The 13,001-nt window shown below is 38.4% G+C and overlaps 3 protein-coding genes across 8 annotated transcripts; 1 reads left to right on the top strand and 2 right to left on the bottom strand.

The window, feature by feature from the left end:
* Nucleotides 1-176: 176 nt before the first annotated feature.
* LOC109155894 (pentatricopeptide repeat-containing protein At1g77405) lies at nucleotides 177-1,762 on the top strand. Its single transcript, XM_019303580.1, has one exon. The coding sequence runs from the start codon at nucleotides 342-344 to the stop codon at nucleotides 1,668-1,670; it is 1,329 nt and encodes a 442-aa protein (XP_019159125.1). The 5' UTR covers nucleotides 177-341; the 3' UTR covers nucleotides 1,671-1,762.
* A 366-nt stretch (nucleotides 1,763-2,128) lies between these two features.
* On the bottom strand, nucleotides 2,129-4,652 carry LOC109155897 (F-box protein SKIP5). Of its 2 annotated transcripts, XM_019303586.1 has the most exons (6): nucleotides 4,369-4,652; nucleotides 3,861-4,005; nucleotides 3,693-3,771; nucleotides 2,823-2,881; nucleotides 2,566-2,719; nucleotides 2,129-2,498 (listed from the first exon to the last, which is right to left on the bottom strand). In XM_019303586.1, the coding sequence occupies exons 1-6, from the start codon at nucleotides 4,541-4,543 to the stop codon at nucleotides 2,382-2,384; spliced, it is 729 nt and encodes a 242-aa protein (XP_019159131.1). In that variant the 5' UTR covers nucleotides 4,544-4,652; the 3' UTR covers nucleotides 2,129-2,381. The 2 variants fall into 2 exon arrangements, with proteins under 2 accessions (XP_019159131.1, XP_019159130.1); XM_019303585.1 differs by having other exon boundaries at nucleotides 2,158-2,719; nucleotides 4,369-4,646.
* Nucleotides 4,653-5,398: 746 nt separating this feature from the next.
* On the bottom strand, nucleotides 5,399-12,046 carry LOC109156068 (protein LNK2). Of its 5 annotated transcripts, none has more exons than XM_019303869.1 (9): nucleotides 11,690-12,046; nucleotides 9,401-9,752; nucleotides 9,191-9,320; nucleotides 8,312-8,612; nucleotides 8,109-8,198; nucleotides 6,570-7,265; nucleotides 6,338-6,486; nucleotides 5,815-6,201; nucleotides 5,399-5,737 (listed from the first exon to the last, which is right to left on the bottom strand). In XM_019303869.1, the coding sequence occupies exons 1-8, from the start codon at nucleotides 11,792-11,794 to the stop codon at nucleotides 5,844-5,846; spliced, it is 2,181 nt and encodes a 726-aa protein (XP_019159414.1). In that variant the 5' UTR covers nucleotides 11,795-12,046; the 3' UTR covers nucleotides 5,399-5,737; nucleotides 5,815-5,843. The 5 variants fall into 5 exon arrangements, with proteins under 5 accessions (XP_019159414.1, XP_019159413.1, XP_019159416.1 ...); XM_019303868.1 differs by having other exon boundaries at nucleotides 5,399-5,717; XM_019303871.1 differs by having other exon boundaries at nucleotides 5,399-6,201; nucleotides 9,191-9,333.
* Nucleotides 12,047-13,001: the final 955 nt, after the last annotated feature.

Raw genomic sequence — 13,001 nt, 5'->3', positions numbered from 1 at the left:
ACAACTGTTGCCTCAATCAATCATGTCATGCTCAAATCGTATGTTTTGATGAAAAGCTCACGACTGCTACCTTGACCAATCATGTCATACTCGAATCATATGTCTTGCTAAATAGCTGACTCGGGATCATGAACTCTCTAATTTTACTCTCGCTCAAACAATTTTCTTGGGACAAACAAAATAAAGATAGTAACTTATCAATGTTGCCAATAGCCAATAGCCATTTTTGTTTAAATTCAATGAATCCAAATGCAGATAGATGGTTGAGAGTATTCTGCAATATGCAGTGGCCTTTATATGGAGGAGAGCCTCGGTAAAGACGATGAAGTTGTGTGAGACTCATGTTCTTATCAAGACCACTCTACCGTTCTTTCTCCCAAAGCGCCGTCGCAGATCAAATCTTAGCCGCAATCATTCAAAACCGGCCGTTTGACGCCATCGCCCCGGCTTCAACTACTCGACCTGTTTGGAGTGTGGAAACGGTTTCTGAGGTCCTACGCTCCATCCCCAGATTCCTTTTCCAGTCACCCAGGTCCATTGGCCGCCAGGACGGCTTCCGCCATCGCTCCCCTCTGAAACAAAGAAATCTCAGACAAGAATCCGACAAGGCTCTCCATGGAAAACTCGTTCTCGGTCCGGCGGCTTACAGGGACCCCGAGAAAGTTCAGCTAGGGCTGGACAAAGCATTGGAATTTTTTGATTGGGTTGAAACCAGTTGCGGTTTTACTCACAATGACCTCACTTGCAGAGAGATGGGTGTTGTTCTTGCGAAAGGCGGAGGTGGATTGAAACTCCTCCTGGACTTCCTCAAGAAAATGTCCAAAAGAGGGCTTGTCACCACACCGACCATTACCTGTTTGATAAAAGTCCTGGGAGAGGAAGGGCTGGCAAACGAAGCACTCTTCACCTTTTACAGGATGAAACAGTTTCACTGCAGACCCGATGTCCATGCTTACAACACTGTCATATATGCCCTTTGTAGAGTTGGGAACTTCAAGAAAGCCAAGTTTTTACTGGAGCAAATGGAGTTGCCCGGGTTTAGGTGCCCACCTGATGCATTCACTTACACTGTTCTCATCAGTTCTTTTTGCAGATATGCCATGCAAACTGGATGCAGGAAAGCTATCAGGAGGAGAATGTGGGAAGCAAACCACTTCTTTCGTCTCATGCTGTTCAAGGGATTCGTCCCCGATGTTGTGACCTACAACAGCTTGATCAATGGGTGCTGCAAAACCTACAGAATCGGGAGGGCGTTGGAGTTGTTAGAGGATATGGAGAAAAGGGGTTGTGCCCCTAACCGGGTTACGTACAATTCTTTCATTAGATATTACAGTGCAGTGAATGAGACTGATAAAGCTATGGAGATGATGAGAAGAATGCAGGAAGGGAATCATGGTGTGGCAACTAATAGTTCTTTCACCCCTGTAATTCATGCCCTGTGTGAAGCTGGAAGGGCAGTGGAGGCATGGGATTTGCTTGTTGAGTTGGTGCAAGGAGGATCAATTCCGAGGGAATATACTTATGCTCTGGTTTGTAAGGCATTAGAAACTGCTGGAGAAATGCAGCTCTTAGATGGCAGATTGTGTTCTAGAGTGGAAGAAGGTATACAGTGCAGAATTGGACAAGCAAAGAAACTGAAGCCTTTGTTTAGCCGGAAAGATGTGTTGTGACAACATTTGTTACATAGTTTTGTGCAGTCTTTGGTGCCCAAAAACACCATAATAATATATAGAGAAATTAGTGTTTTAGTTTGGTTTTGGTCTCCTGATTGTTAACGAGGTGACAATTTTGATTACTTTACTCTTTTCACGAGAAAGTTTATCCAAACATATTTTGTTTTTCACGAGATAGTTTATTCGAACATATTTTGGTTCAAGAATGCAAATTGCAACATGTGCAATGTAAAAGTAATGAACTCGGGACAACTTCCAACTAAGTATACTTAGTAACTACATTGTTCCAAATTCAATTCTATATGAGAACTGTCTATTGGTCATCTTGGTCTGAAACGATCTCCTATGAACAATATAGACTGATTTACTTAATCCTAAAATCAGGTACATTTCACCTAAAAAGCTTACTTCCTGACAATTGTAGGGTCATAAGACAAATTTCACTCACAATGTTTTTCACTTCAATGTGTTAGTTCATGTCATGTCTTCAATCCATCAAAATATACAGTGCTTACATTTCAGTGAAAGGTTTTCATGAAGAACTTGCATTAAATTATTTCTACTAATTATACAACAATGTTAAATTACAACCAGCTTAACAAGCCAGAAGAACATGAGAAGGGGAGAAAATATGGAATAAAGAAATTTGCATCTAACCAACTACTACTTCACCAGATGGAGCTTGAGGAGTACTACTGCCATCTTGCTCTACATTGAACCAGAAGAAAAGGGATGTTCGACTATATATGACCCGGACTTGCTGCAACGTAAGTGTACCACTTGTAAGAACAGCCTTGGCACCTCCTTCAATTCGTGTTCGCAAAACTGAAACACTATCAGCGTTAGTCTTCAGTGTAGTAGGGAGGTCTCTCGGGGAACTGGCAGTGCTTACAATTGCGTAGGACAGATGATCCAATGGGTTCGACTCACACTGAAGAATACACCCATCGATTGTCAATCTTCCACTCCGATGAAGCAAGCAGCAGCCAAGCTCTGCCCTCACAGTAAGGTTGGCTAGTTTGCATGTGGACAAGAACTCCAATGCACTGGAGAAACAAAAGAAGAAAACGTGGAAACAGGTTCACAAGAGAAGACAGACTCAATGACCCGTATGACATATTCTGCTATGTTAATGAAGATTTCGCAAACCTGTCTGAACCACGGGAGCAAGTAAGTATTGTATCATCAGGAATTTCACCTGCACCAATCTGTAGAACAAAATTGAAGCAGCAAAAGGAAAATACTATATGAACGGAAATTTCTTTCCTTTCTATTCTATATGGAATTATGGATCAAGATACCACTTGTTTTAGTATTATTCAACGCATTGATGGTTTACTAAATACTATCCAAACCCCTCCCTCCTAAAACAAGAAAAGTGGAGAGAGAAGAGATATGCCTGCATTTTAGAACATTTCCATTTGTGTAGGTTATAACACATTTATTGGAGATGATTTGATACACTTTCAAGCAGTTTCTTGAGTAGCAAGATCAACATATATATTGAATTGAAACAATTAATGGTGACTAGGGGGGTGTTTGATAACTCCATTTAATTCATTCAATGCCTCAGGCTTGTATAGGTATAGTTGTTCCACAATGCAAAAAGGGGACTACTTAACAATTTGACCATAAAATGCAATAGAAGTAATTTTTGTGATTCTATTCAGATGATACAAATTTGAAATTCCCTAATTGAAATCAAGAAGAAAAACTTTCAATAACAATGCCCAGCACATAAAGTGAGACTTGAAAAAAAAAAAAAAAAAAAAAAAAACAAAAAACTAAACAGCAATAATAATAAATACAAAGAGGAAAAAAAAAAAACACTGCTATGCCATGATATAATTAAGTTCCTCAGTTATTCACAATATAAATTTAGTTCCTGGGTTCTTAGATTTGGTCCCTAAGACTAGGGAAACAAAAACCCTAGGAACCAAATTCATCACTTGGGCACTTTGCTAAGAAGTTAGGGACTAAATCTGTTTAAATCAATTATTACTGAAAATTCTAAATTACCAGGCATAGTGGCTTTTTAATCTGAATATTTGATACACGATGACTTCCGCCACCAGCAATCAGAATGGTGTCCCCAGGTCTGTAAAGCATTCAGCCACTAAGCAGACATTAGATTGTGGTGCATATAATTCCAGGGAGTAAAATACTTTCAATTGGGGTGCTGCTAACCTTGCAGAAGAGACAGCTGTCTCAATGTTAGGGAAAATCCCAGGTAGAGATGAATCTCTCACGGAACGGTCAACTCGCAGCCAAAGCCTCGGGTGACATGCCAGGAAACGCCATCTGTGGCAAACCAGTGCGGTGTTATACCGATCTGCAAACTCAGCAGCAATTTGTGACAGAAATGATATTACAACATACATGCATCTACATTACGAGGTCAGACTAAGTACAGACAGTTACTCTATATACAGGAAAGCACCAACAGCTCTATTAGGGTTTCAAAATTGGGAATTGAGCCCGAACGCAGACGTAAATTAACTACACAATTTGAGCAGTAAACAAATCGTAGTTCATCAAAATAGAGATAGTGAGTGGATTTGCGTAGCTCACTAGCTCAATTCAATTGACGATGATAATTAAGAAATGAAAACTTCAAAGCTTGTGGTTTTAATGGAAGTTGGTGCTTTTGGAGAGTGTGCAGGTATGCGAAAGGAGAATTGGTATGCATAGATACCTGGGATAGGAGAAAGGAAGCTGAAGATATGCATGAGACAGCCGTCATCGAGGTTGTTAATATCATGACGAGAGTAGCAGTAGTACGGAGCCGCTTCCAGCTCCGACGCCGTCGTCGGGTGGCTTTCCTTAGAAAGACGTCTCAATTTACGCCGCTCCTCAACCAACTCCGCCATTCTTCACAGAAACCTTCTGCCTGCGAGACCGCTGCGACGCCGATCGAACATCGTAAGTTGCTCTTCTCTCCACGTTATCAACGTACTGTGGTGTTCGGTTGAAGACGGTGACGAAGCCAGACAAGGCCCATTATTTGGGCCATAGTTTGAATGGACAACTATGAAGTTTGGGCCATTTCGATAGAACCTTAACCCAATCCCATTGGTCTCAATCATTATTGTGTGAATCATAAATAAAAAATATATTTTTAATATACTAAAAGTACATTATTTACATATGTAAGATACATTTTTAATACATATTTTATATAATATACCTTCAGTATACCTGATATTCATGGTCCACACAATAATTTAACCATTGGTCTTTGTTCAGATTAGCAATTAATGGGCTTTACATTTTTGAGCTTATATGAATAATACTTTCTTCATGAAATTTTAGTCAGTGCCAATAATATTGAGTACAACTGTGTATGATATACTTGATTGTATTAATTACTATTGATATCAATACTAAAAGCATCCAATACAACAACAACAAAAGTATATACATAATTGTATATAATACTATCGACACTGTAAATTTTCCCATCCCCAAAAGTCAATCAGTAAATCAAACAATAATGATATTCAATGTGTATGTAATTAATGTTTAAAGTAACCACATATGACATACCTAAGTGTATAACACACATTATACAATATAACCCTTAACCAAACAAGGTAATATTATATTATACAATCCAAACAAAACACATTAGGTAATTTTACATTCTCAAAATCTCACATTACCTTCTTGAAAGTAATCCTATTACGTGGGGTAATCCAAGATTCCGTGAACCAAACGCCCCCAAGTGCACAAATTTAGTCATAGCACATACGAATGAGAGTAGAGAGAGAAAGTAACTTTGAAGGGAAAGTAGATATACAAAGTCAGGCCTTACTTATTTGAAGTTTAGTAGTACCTTCAATATTTCAGACCTTTCCAACATTATAGAATTATCACTGGTAGTAAATATTTATTCCAAGTCTGGAGTGGATAGTTTCTGGGGAAAACAGGATTAGCACATGAATTGCAGCGTCGCAGACATGACTTGGGGGGACTTCTTGCGGACATGGTATGGGGTCTCCTCTAGTATAAATGTACAATCATCTTGAATCTGTATCCAGTTGGCTGACAAGGAAAGGATAGTTCTACATTACTAGTGAACCAGCCCGGAGATTAACAGGTGGGTGCATTAACATGACTAAGTGATAAAGGAAGGAATTACCCTTGTATTAGGCGGTATATAGCATTGGTTCATATGGAGGGTTCGATCCGTACTACTCCGCTGTCTGCAGCTTCATTGTTTGATGCATTCTCAGAAGCCTCCAAGCAGGGGCTGTTTTGGGGTTGCTCCCCTTCAGGATAGGAACTAGGAGTTTTTACGCCATGAGGAGATATAACATGATGACTTTCAGAACTCGGGGGCAGATTCCTCGTTGGCAAGCTCATTGAACAAGTTGCTTTGCTTTCATAGTAGAGCTTATCTGAAAGTTGTGACTCAGGCATTTCTGCAACTTTTGTTGATAGGTCCATGGGTTGATGGAAGAGCAAATGAGCAACAGTTCGGTCTATTGGATTAGTTTCAGTCTCTACATTGGGCAGTCTAGCAATCCTGTGAAGTTTCCATAAATAAATAATGAAGTGAGTACATATAGTTGCAGCACTGAGCAGAAAAATAACAATTTCTCTGGACTCACATGGATCACGGTTTTAAACTTTTCATAACAAAACTGCATTTTATCACAAACCTGTTACTATTTATTTCTTCATTGTTGGGAACCATTTCTCTGCTGCCCTTGTTTGCGCTGCTTGTGTCATTAGCATGCCGCCTTTGTGCTGCACTTTGAGCCAGTCGAAACAAGCTGTCTCGGATGCAGAGTCTAATGCGGATATCCAGCTGAATAAACACCATTGGTTTAGTAATGTGTGTGCCTGTAACAAAGAGGCTAGAAGAACTTCAAGTATCTAACATACAACAACCTTTGAGATGATGTCCTGAAGACGATAAAGCACTGATTCCTCCATTGAACGATCTTCAACTGCAATGCCAACTGTGTTGGAATCATTCTGTTCCAAAGGTGAGTTTGGGTCTAGAGTGGGAATAGTGCAAAGGTTTTCTTCAACTTCAACATTCCCTCCTTCCGTCATAGAATGGTCTGTAGATAAGACTTGATTGCCAAACTGTTGCTGCTGCCTCTGGATTGCAAGCATTGCCCTCATCTGCTGCCGCCTCCTTAATTTTTCAATTTTCTCCTGAGGCGTCATCATCAAACTTTTTGAAGGTGCATCAGATGACTTGTTTAGAGTATTTATACTCCTAGGAGAAGCATCATAGCCTGAAGTGATGGATTGATGACAACCCTGACCGGCATGGAACTGTGTTAAAGCAGGCATGGGATACTGATTTGAAAAATCCCCAGACACAGAAGAAGCTAACATGTGGCCAGGATATTGCTTATACTGCAAAGACTGAGGTACTCGAAGATGCCTTGGCTGAGGAATGCCAACAGGTGGACAATGCTGGTTCACTGATATGTAGTGGCTATTTAGTTGGTTCATGGACGGCGACCAAGATCCGCATATATCCTGCAGCTGACTGATTTGACTCTGTTCTTCTGATTTAATTCGACCTTTCAATGGTCTCTTTTGACAGTTCTCCTGTACAAATGAAATGAACTAGAGCAACACTCTGATGTTCAAAAACAAAAATTGCAATGGAAATAATTGTACGCAACAGCTGCATGTATACTTTAATGTAGTATACTAGTATTTGTTTTTTATTGTTTGATCTTTGATGTGCTAATGTGTTATATGAAACCATAGATTTTCAACTCCAATTGTGATTCCCATTTAGGTTAGTGTTTGTGAATATAGGCACTTCTCAAGTACACCTTCCTAAAAGGTCTAAGTTCAAAGATTAAGACTAGAGAATGAAAAAAAGACTTCTATGTTGGGACTTGGGAGCACTGAAGACATGCTGGTATACGCCAGTTCCAACACCAGTTCACTTCTTTTGTACATCCCAACATTTCTGGTATTCCCACACATCCAAATGTAGGGTTTCAGGACTCTGTTCGGCATGATTTAGGTCAAAGCAGATGTAGGGACATTAAGTATTTGTGAGAAGCAAGCGCTTCTAAAAGAAAAAAGGTGGAAAAGGACAGGGGAGAAGCCTCATACATCTATAAGAGATGTTGGCCACAGTGTAAATAAAAACCAAAGTAACTGTACTAACAAAAACCATCATGAAAAAAAAATAAAAAATCAATTGATGAGAAATAGGGTCACACAACAAACTAGAACTGGCTTGCAGAAAACTTTTAACTGCAATCACCCTTTGCAGACATGAATATGATGAACCAGGTAAATTTTGTAATTAAACCCAGTAAAAAAACTTACCAAACTAACAAAAGGGAAGGGTAAAAGAAATTCCATAATTTCTATTAATAAAAGAAGTTACTAAATGTATTAGCTCATTCTTGTAGGCATTATGCAAAGTGAAGGGAAAAGAGAAAATACCTTGCCTGTCGGTTGATTAGGTATTCCAGCAATTCCAGTGTCAAGCTGCAAACTGAATGCTGGGGGTTTCCCAACCATCTCCAAAGCTGTCTGTCAAAACCAATGCATGAGTGAGAATTGATTCTTAGATTTGGGGGGGGGGGGGGGGGGGGGGGGAGGGTTAGAAATTTGGTTTAAAATAACAGCATATCATTTGCTTGCACCTTTTCCTTCATAATGGGAAAATTTTTGCCTCCAGCATATGCATGTAAAGTCTCTGAAACATTTGGTGTGATATTATTCACTTCACCATAGGCTCTGGCAAAAGGCTGGTTTTGGTCTAGCATGTATTCTGCTTTAGTCTCAAATTTTTCTGATGTACTTCTGAGTGCTCCGAGCCCCAAACTTGGAGAGTCAATAGACATGGGAATAGATTTATCAGGACTGCTTGTAAGATCCTTGGAAGATGACCATAGTTCCTCGGTATTAGAAAGGCTTGTATGTCCAAATATTGGATCGTCATTGCTGCAAAATATCACTTGTGAGGATATTGAGTCAGATGAAGAACATCAATGCAAGCTGACATAACCAAATATAGTCCATGCTCAGTTGGCACCAGATGATAAGAAAAGAAGACTCTCAAGTTGTATCATCTTCAAGTATTGTTAATATTGAAAAGCAGGAGATGGAGAATTCAAATATCATCTTACTAATTTAGTACAGCAATCATACTGTATGTAAAAGGAGAGGCCAAAGTTAAATGGCTTCAACAGTTTAATTGCATTATACATTTTAACAGTTACTCTGTATTTCAGAAATCAATGTATATAGTTCCTATTTGGATCTAATGCTGAAAGGATTGCTGATGTAGAAAATAAGATGGGATCAAGCATTCAAGCATTACACAAGCATAGAGAAATATCTAACAACAGTTTTTTTTAATAACTCCACCTTCTACATTTATATAAACAGGTGTTCAGTGGCCATGCAGCAGTGGTAAATGAGATCAGTACTTTATATAAGCAAAGTATAATTTTAAGAAGATTAAGGGCAAGCATTTTCGATAACAAAAATGAATATTTTGTATTTAGATTCTCCATTACCTAAAGATCTTATCGAGGTCATCAAAACTTCCTATATTATCCCAACCATAATCAATAAAGTCGCTTTGCTCCCCATCCACTTTCTGCTTTTGAAAAATCTCAGAATTGATTCCTGGTTGAGCTGTCCCATCTGCTAAAAGCATCTAAAGTAAAATGAAAACAATAAAGAAATTTTTGAAGTGTTTACTCTGGAAAAGAAAGATGTTGCACCTTCATGTTTGGAAATTTCTGTTACATCATTAGTTGTTTCTTTGCATGAGGAACCTTGATCCATTTTCGTAGTGTTTGATAAGGATAGGTCGGGCCACAAGTCCTTACCAAATGCCAGCGCAGGAAGAGCTTCATCCGTTGCATGTTTGGAGCTGCTTTCTAACTTAATATCAAAACCACTTTTGGGTGCAGGTTTCTTCTGATCACCCAGCTTAACATTTGAAGCTTCAAGATCCCATTCCTCCTTGACACTATCCCTGTGTGAAGCTGGAGGTTTTCCATCACTTTCATCTGGATATGGAACTATATGATCATCACTTTCCCCAGTCTCACCCCATATTATGTTTGTTAACTGAATAAAAATAAAATGAAGAATTGTTACAGCACAAATAGAGATTTACAAATAACCATCTGAAGGTAAATATACAGAAGATAGAATGGGCATTGTCCAAATCGCTGCCTAGCAGACATTAGCATGCACATGCACATGCACAAGTACAAGCATGACAGCAGAAGAAAAAAAACGTGCAGCAAAATATCATCTTATTTTTCTTTATAGCATTTAGAGGTTGAATCTTGGAATTTGGACTACAAAATTGGATTCAGATTTCAGAGCATCAGAATCAGCAGGAAATAGAGTTTTGAACGTTTGAAGACGTAGGGAATGGAGATTTGAACATCTGAAGCCACCACCAAGGGACCAACCAATAATGCAGAAGCTATATGTCTTTAGCAAGTAGTAAAATAACATGGGACAAAGAGAGAAGACACAAAACAAGATAGATAGCATGATGGAATTATTACAACAGCTTATAAGTCTATAAGCAATAAGAGTCTAATCACTTTGTGTCGTGTTAGTCATAAGACTTGGCTCTTCAAATAACCTGATGACTCTTGAATTCACAGAATGTGATAAATAAGCAAATCTGACAACTATTATTTTTGTAGCATGAAGAAATGAGGAAAAATAGCTATTGCAAATGGTTGCTACAAACCGATAAATTAATATAGAGTTCTGAATGTATTTGAAAGTAAAACTTCCTATATGCAGAATAGAAGAGAAAAGAAGATTTCCATACTTGTGAACCATCAAGCAGAGTCTTGAGCATATTATCAAGTCAGCCACGGAGGTTATAGAAATGAAAGATCACAACTAAGCAAAGATACAGTTTCATATTCTGAAACATCAAGCAGTCTTGATCATACTATCAAAAGTTTCAAGTGAAGTATGCTACATGGTTTTGTCCCAGCTACACTGCATAGAACCTATGCACTATGCTCTAGTTCACTGACCAGGGCAACAAAATTGAGGTAGAGTTCTATAATGTGATCTAAACTATGACCAGGGAAGATAAACCTAACTATGGATAGGAAGCAGGAACTGCAATGCATAAAAAAACATACTTGGACTAAGAAATGAGAGAAGAAAGAAGCTAGACTATCCAACTTAAGTGGTACATTTCTCCTTTGAGGTACAGTTCTATGATGTGATCTAAACTATGATCAGGGAGGATACTCGCAAAATATGAGTAGGAAGCAGGAACTGCAATACATAAAAACCTACCTGAACTAAGAAATAAGAGAAGCGCCAACTACTATGTAGTGTGATATCATTCCAAATTGGTGGTCGCAGGATCGAACACAGTAGTGAGGGCATTGATTCTATGGGATGAAAAAGATTGAGAAAGTATAGAAAATGGGTGGTAACCGGATCAAACCACAGTGGTGCACGCATTGATTCTTTGGACATAAAAAGATTGAGAAAATATAGAGCATATACTACTTGTAAAGAATTATGAGTGTTTTAAAAAAAAAAAAAAAAAAAGCAAAAAATTAGACTATCCAATTTAAATGATACAATTCTCTTTTTGAGAGCTTGAAATGCTCTCCTCAATCTGTAACATCCATAAGCTCTCAAGTTACATACTGTAATTCTGTAGTGAAACTGGTTTCCATTAACACCATATACAGATGTACTTATGATGACTTGCCAAATTATTCCTAAATCCTAAACTTAATTGCTACAATTCCGTTTCATACTTTTCTTTGAGAGCTAAAACATCAAATAAATATAAATATTAAATATAACAGGCTAAAAGATGGATAGTTCGCGAAACAACCTCTGATTTTCTTCTTTCTTTGCCTTTTTTTTTTTTTGGTGACTTATTTACCTTTCATACAATCGAATCGAAACTTCGTAAGCGAAGCAGGATTTTCGCAAATGCAAAAATGTATAAAATATAAAAAAAAATCTAAAAAAAAAAAAAAAAAAAAAAGGAGAGAGAGTACCTCTTCGTCGTTCCAATCAAACATAGCTGAAAAAGAAAAAAGGAAAAAAATTCCAACTCCAAAGCGACGGTCTCCGACGTAACGCTCCGGAATTAGCCTAAGCATCGCCAAATCGCGGCTGCTCAGGTCACTCCAGATACGACTCCGCTTGACTGCATCGATTCCTCCGGGATTTTACAGCAGACAATTACGGTAATTTTTCCGATAACTGAGCTCGCCGGGGATTTAGCCTGCAGAGCAGAGGGCTTTTCGGAGGGGGCGACACAGAGTAGAGAGAGAAATTGTAGAGAGAGAAACAAAGGGAGGGGACTTTGGGAGGAATGGTTTGAGAGTGGGCGTGGGTCCCAAGTCCACGTGAGGAGCAAGGTTTTGTAGTTTATGGTCTGCCATACTGCCACGTGTGAAGAGCGTATCTAATTTCTAATTTGTGTGGCTGAAAGCACCAGATCTATTGCTGGGCTGTTATTGGTTTGGACGATTCGAAATTTTTTAAAATTATAAGGAGACCCCCTCTACTTTTGTTTATCTACTTTTCTCCCCAATGGCCCGACAAAGACTAGACCTTTATTTACTATCGCCGGTGAGACTCGATCCTGGATCATTGCTCTAAAATTTCCCTCATATGACCGACTAAGTTGCCCATACATACTCCCCTCATATTTTATGGTTTGACCAAACACCTCTTGTGGATTTTTCACTTTAATTTTCTCCCTTTTCTTGCTTAAATATTTGTGTATCCAACAAAAAATTTGAATTTCAACATACTAGCAAAATAACTAGTTAACACTCTTGAAGATAATAAGTTTAATAATACAAATGTTATTAATCCTAAGAATTTTGCAACTTGGCTCATAAATAATTATATAGAACACTATAAATCAAGACACGTGTTGAATTAACATAAGACCAACACATTAGAGATTATGGTGAGTGGCAAAGAAACTCTTCTCTTATTGATCGAACCTAACTATCAAAATATTTCATGTGTATAAATAGCAGTGTTGCAAAAATCAGACTTAAGTGCCGATTGCGCTAGGCAATCGGCCACCTAGGCGCTCTTGGCGCCGATTAATTACTCTAGGCGCCCGCCTAGGCGGTCCCCAGACGTCTAGCGATTTTTTCAACCTTGATAAATAGTAAATTTTTACATTAGATATGCATGCAATCTTCGTCTAACACACATGTATTAATAACTAGCACATTATGTCCAACGTTTGAGAAACACTACCTTCATTAAATTAAGAAAGGAATAAAATAAAAGAATATAAATAAATGATATTTCATGATTGTATAGTAGCCACCGGTGGCTTGT

Source organism: Ipomoea nil, unplaced genomic scaffold, assembly GCF_001879475.1.
Source record: "Ipomoea nil cultivar Tokyo-kokei standard unplaced genomic scaffold, Asagao_1.1 scaffold2704, whole genome shotgun sequence".
NCBI classification, from domain to species: domain Eukaryota; kingdom Viridiplantae; phylum Streptophyta; class Magnoliopsida; order Solanales; family Convolvulaceae; genus Ipomoea; species Ipomoea nil.
This window is presented reverse-complemented; position numbering and strand designations above follow the sequence as displayed.

Bases quoted from the DNA above. Each gene is read 5' to 3' on its own strand.
- LOC109155897 (XM_019303585.1), bottom strand. From the start codon at position 4,543: ATGGCGGAGTTGGTTGAGGAGCGGCGTAAATTGAGACGTCTTTCTAAG. The intron at 3,772-3,860 runs GTTAGCAGCACC...AATGCTTTACAG, and splicing joins ACAGCTGTCTCTTCTGCAAG to ACCTGGGGACACCATTCTGA. The intron at 2,882-3,692 runs GTAATTTAGAAT...TTTGTTCTACAG, and splicing joins TTAAAAAGCCACTATGCCTG to ATTGGTGCAGGTGAAATTCC.
- LOC109156068 (XM_019303867.1), bottom strand. From the start codon at position 11,794: ATGCTTAGGCTAATTCCGGAGCGTTACGTCGGAGACCGTCGCTTTGGA. The intron at 7,266-8,108 runs GTATTTTCTCTT...GTGTTGCTCTAG, and splicing joins CTAATCAACCGACAGGCAAG to TTCATTTCATTTGTACAGGA. The intron at 6,487-6,569 runs GTTGTTGTATGT...GTGTTTATTCAG, and splicing joins TTCAGGACATCATCTCAAAG to CTGGATATCCGCATTAGACT.
- LOC109155894 (XM_019303580.1), top strand. From the start codon at position 342: ATGTTCTTATCAAGACCACTCTACCGTTCTTTCTCCCAAAGCGCCGTC.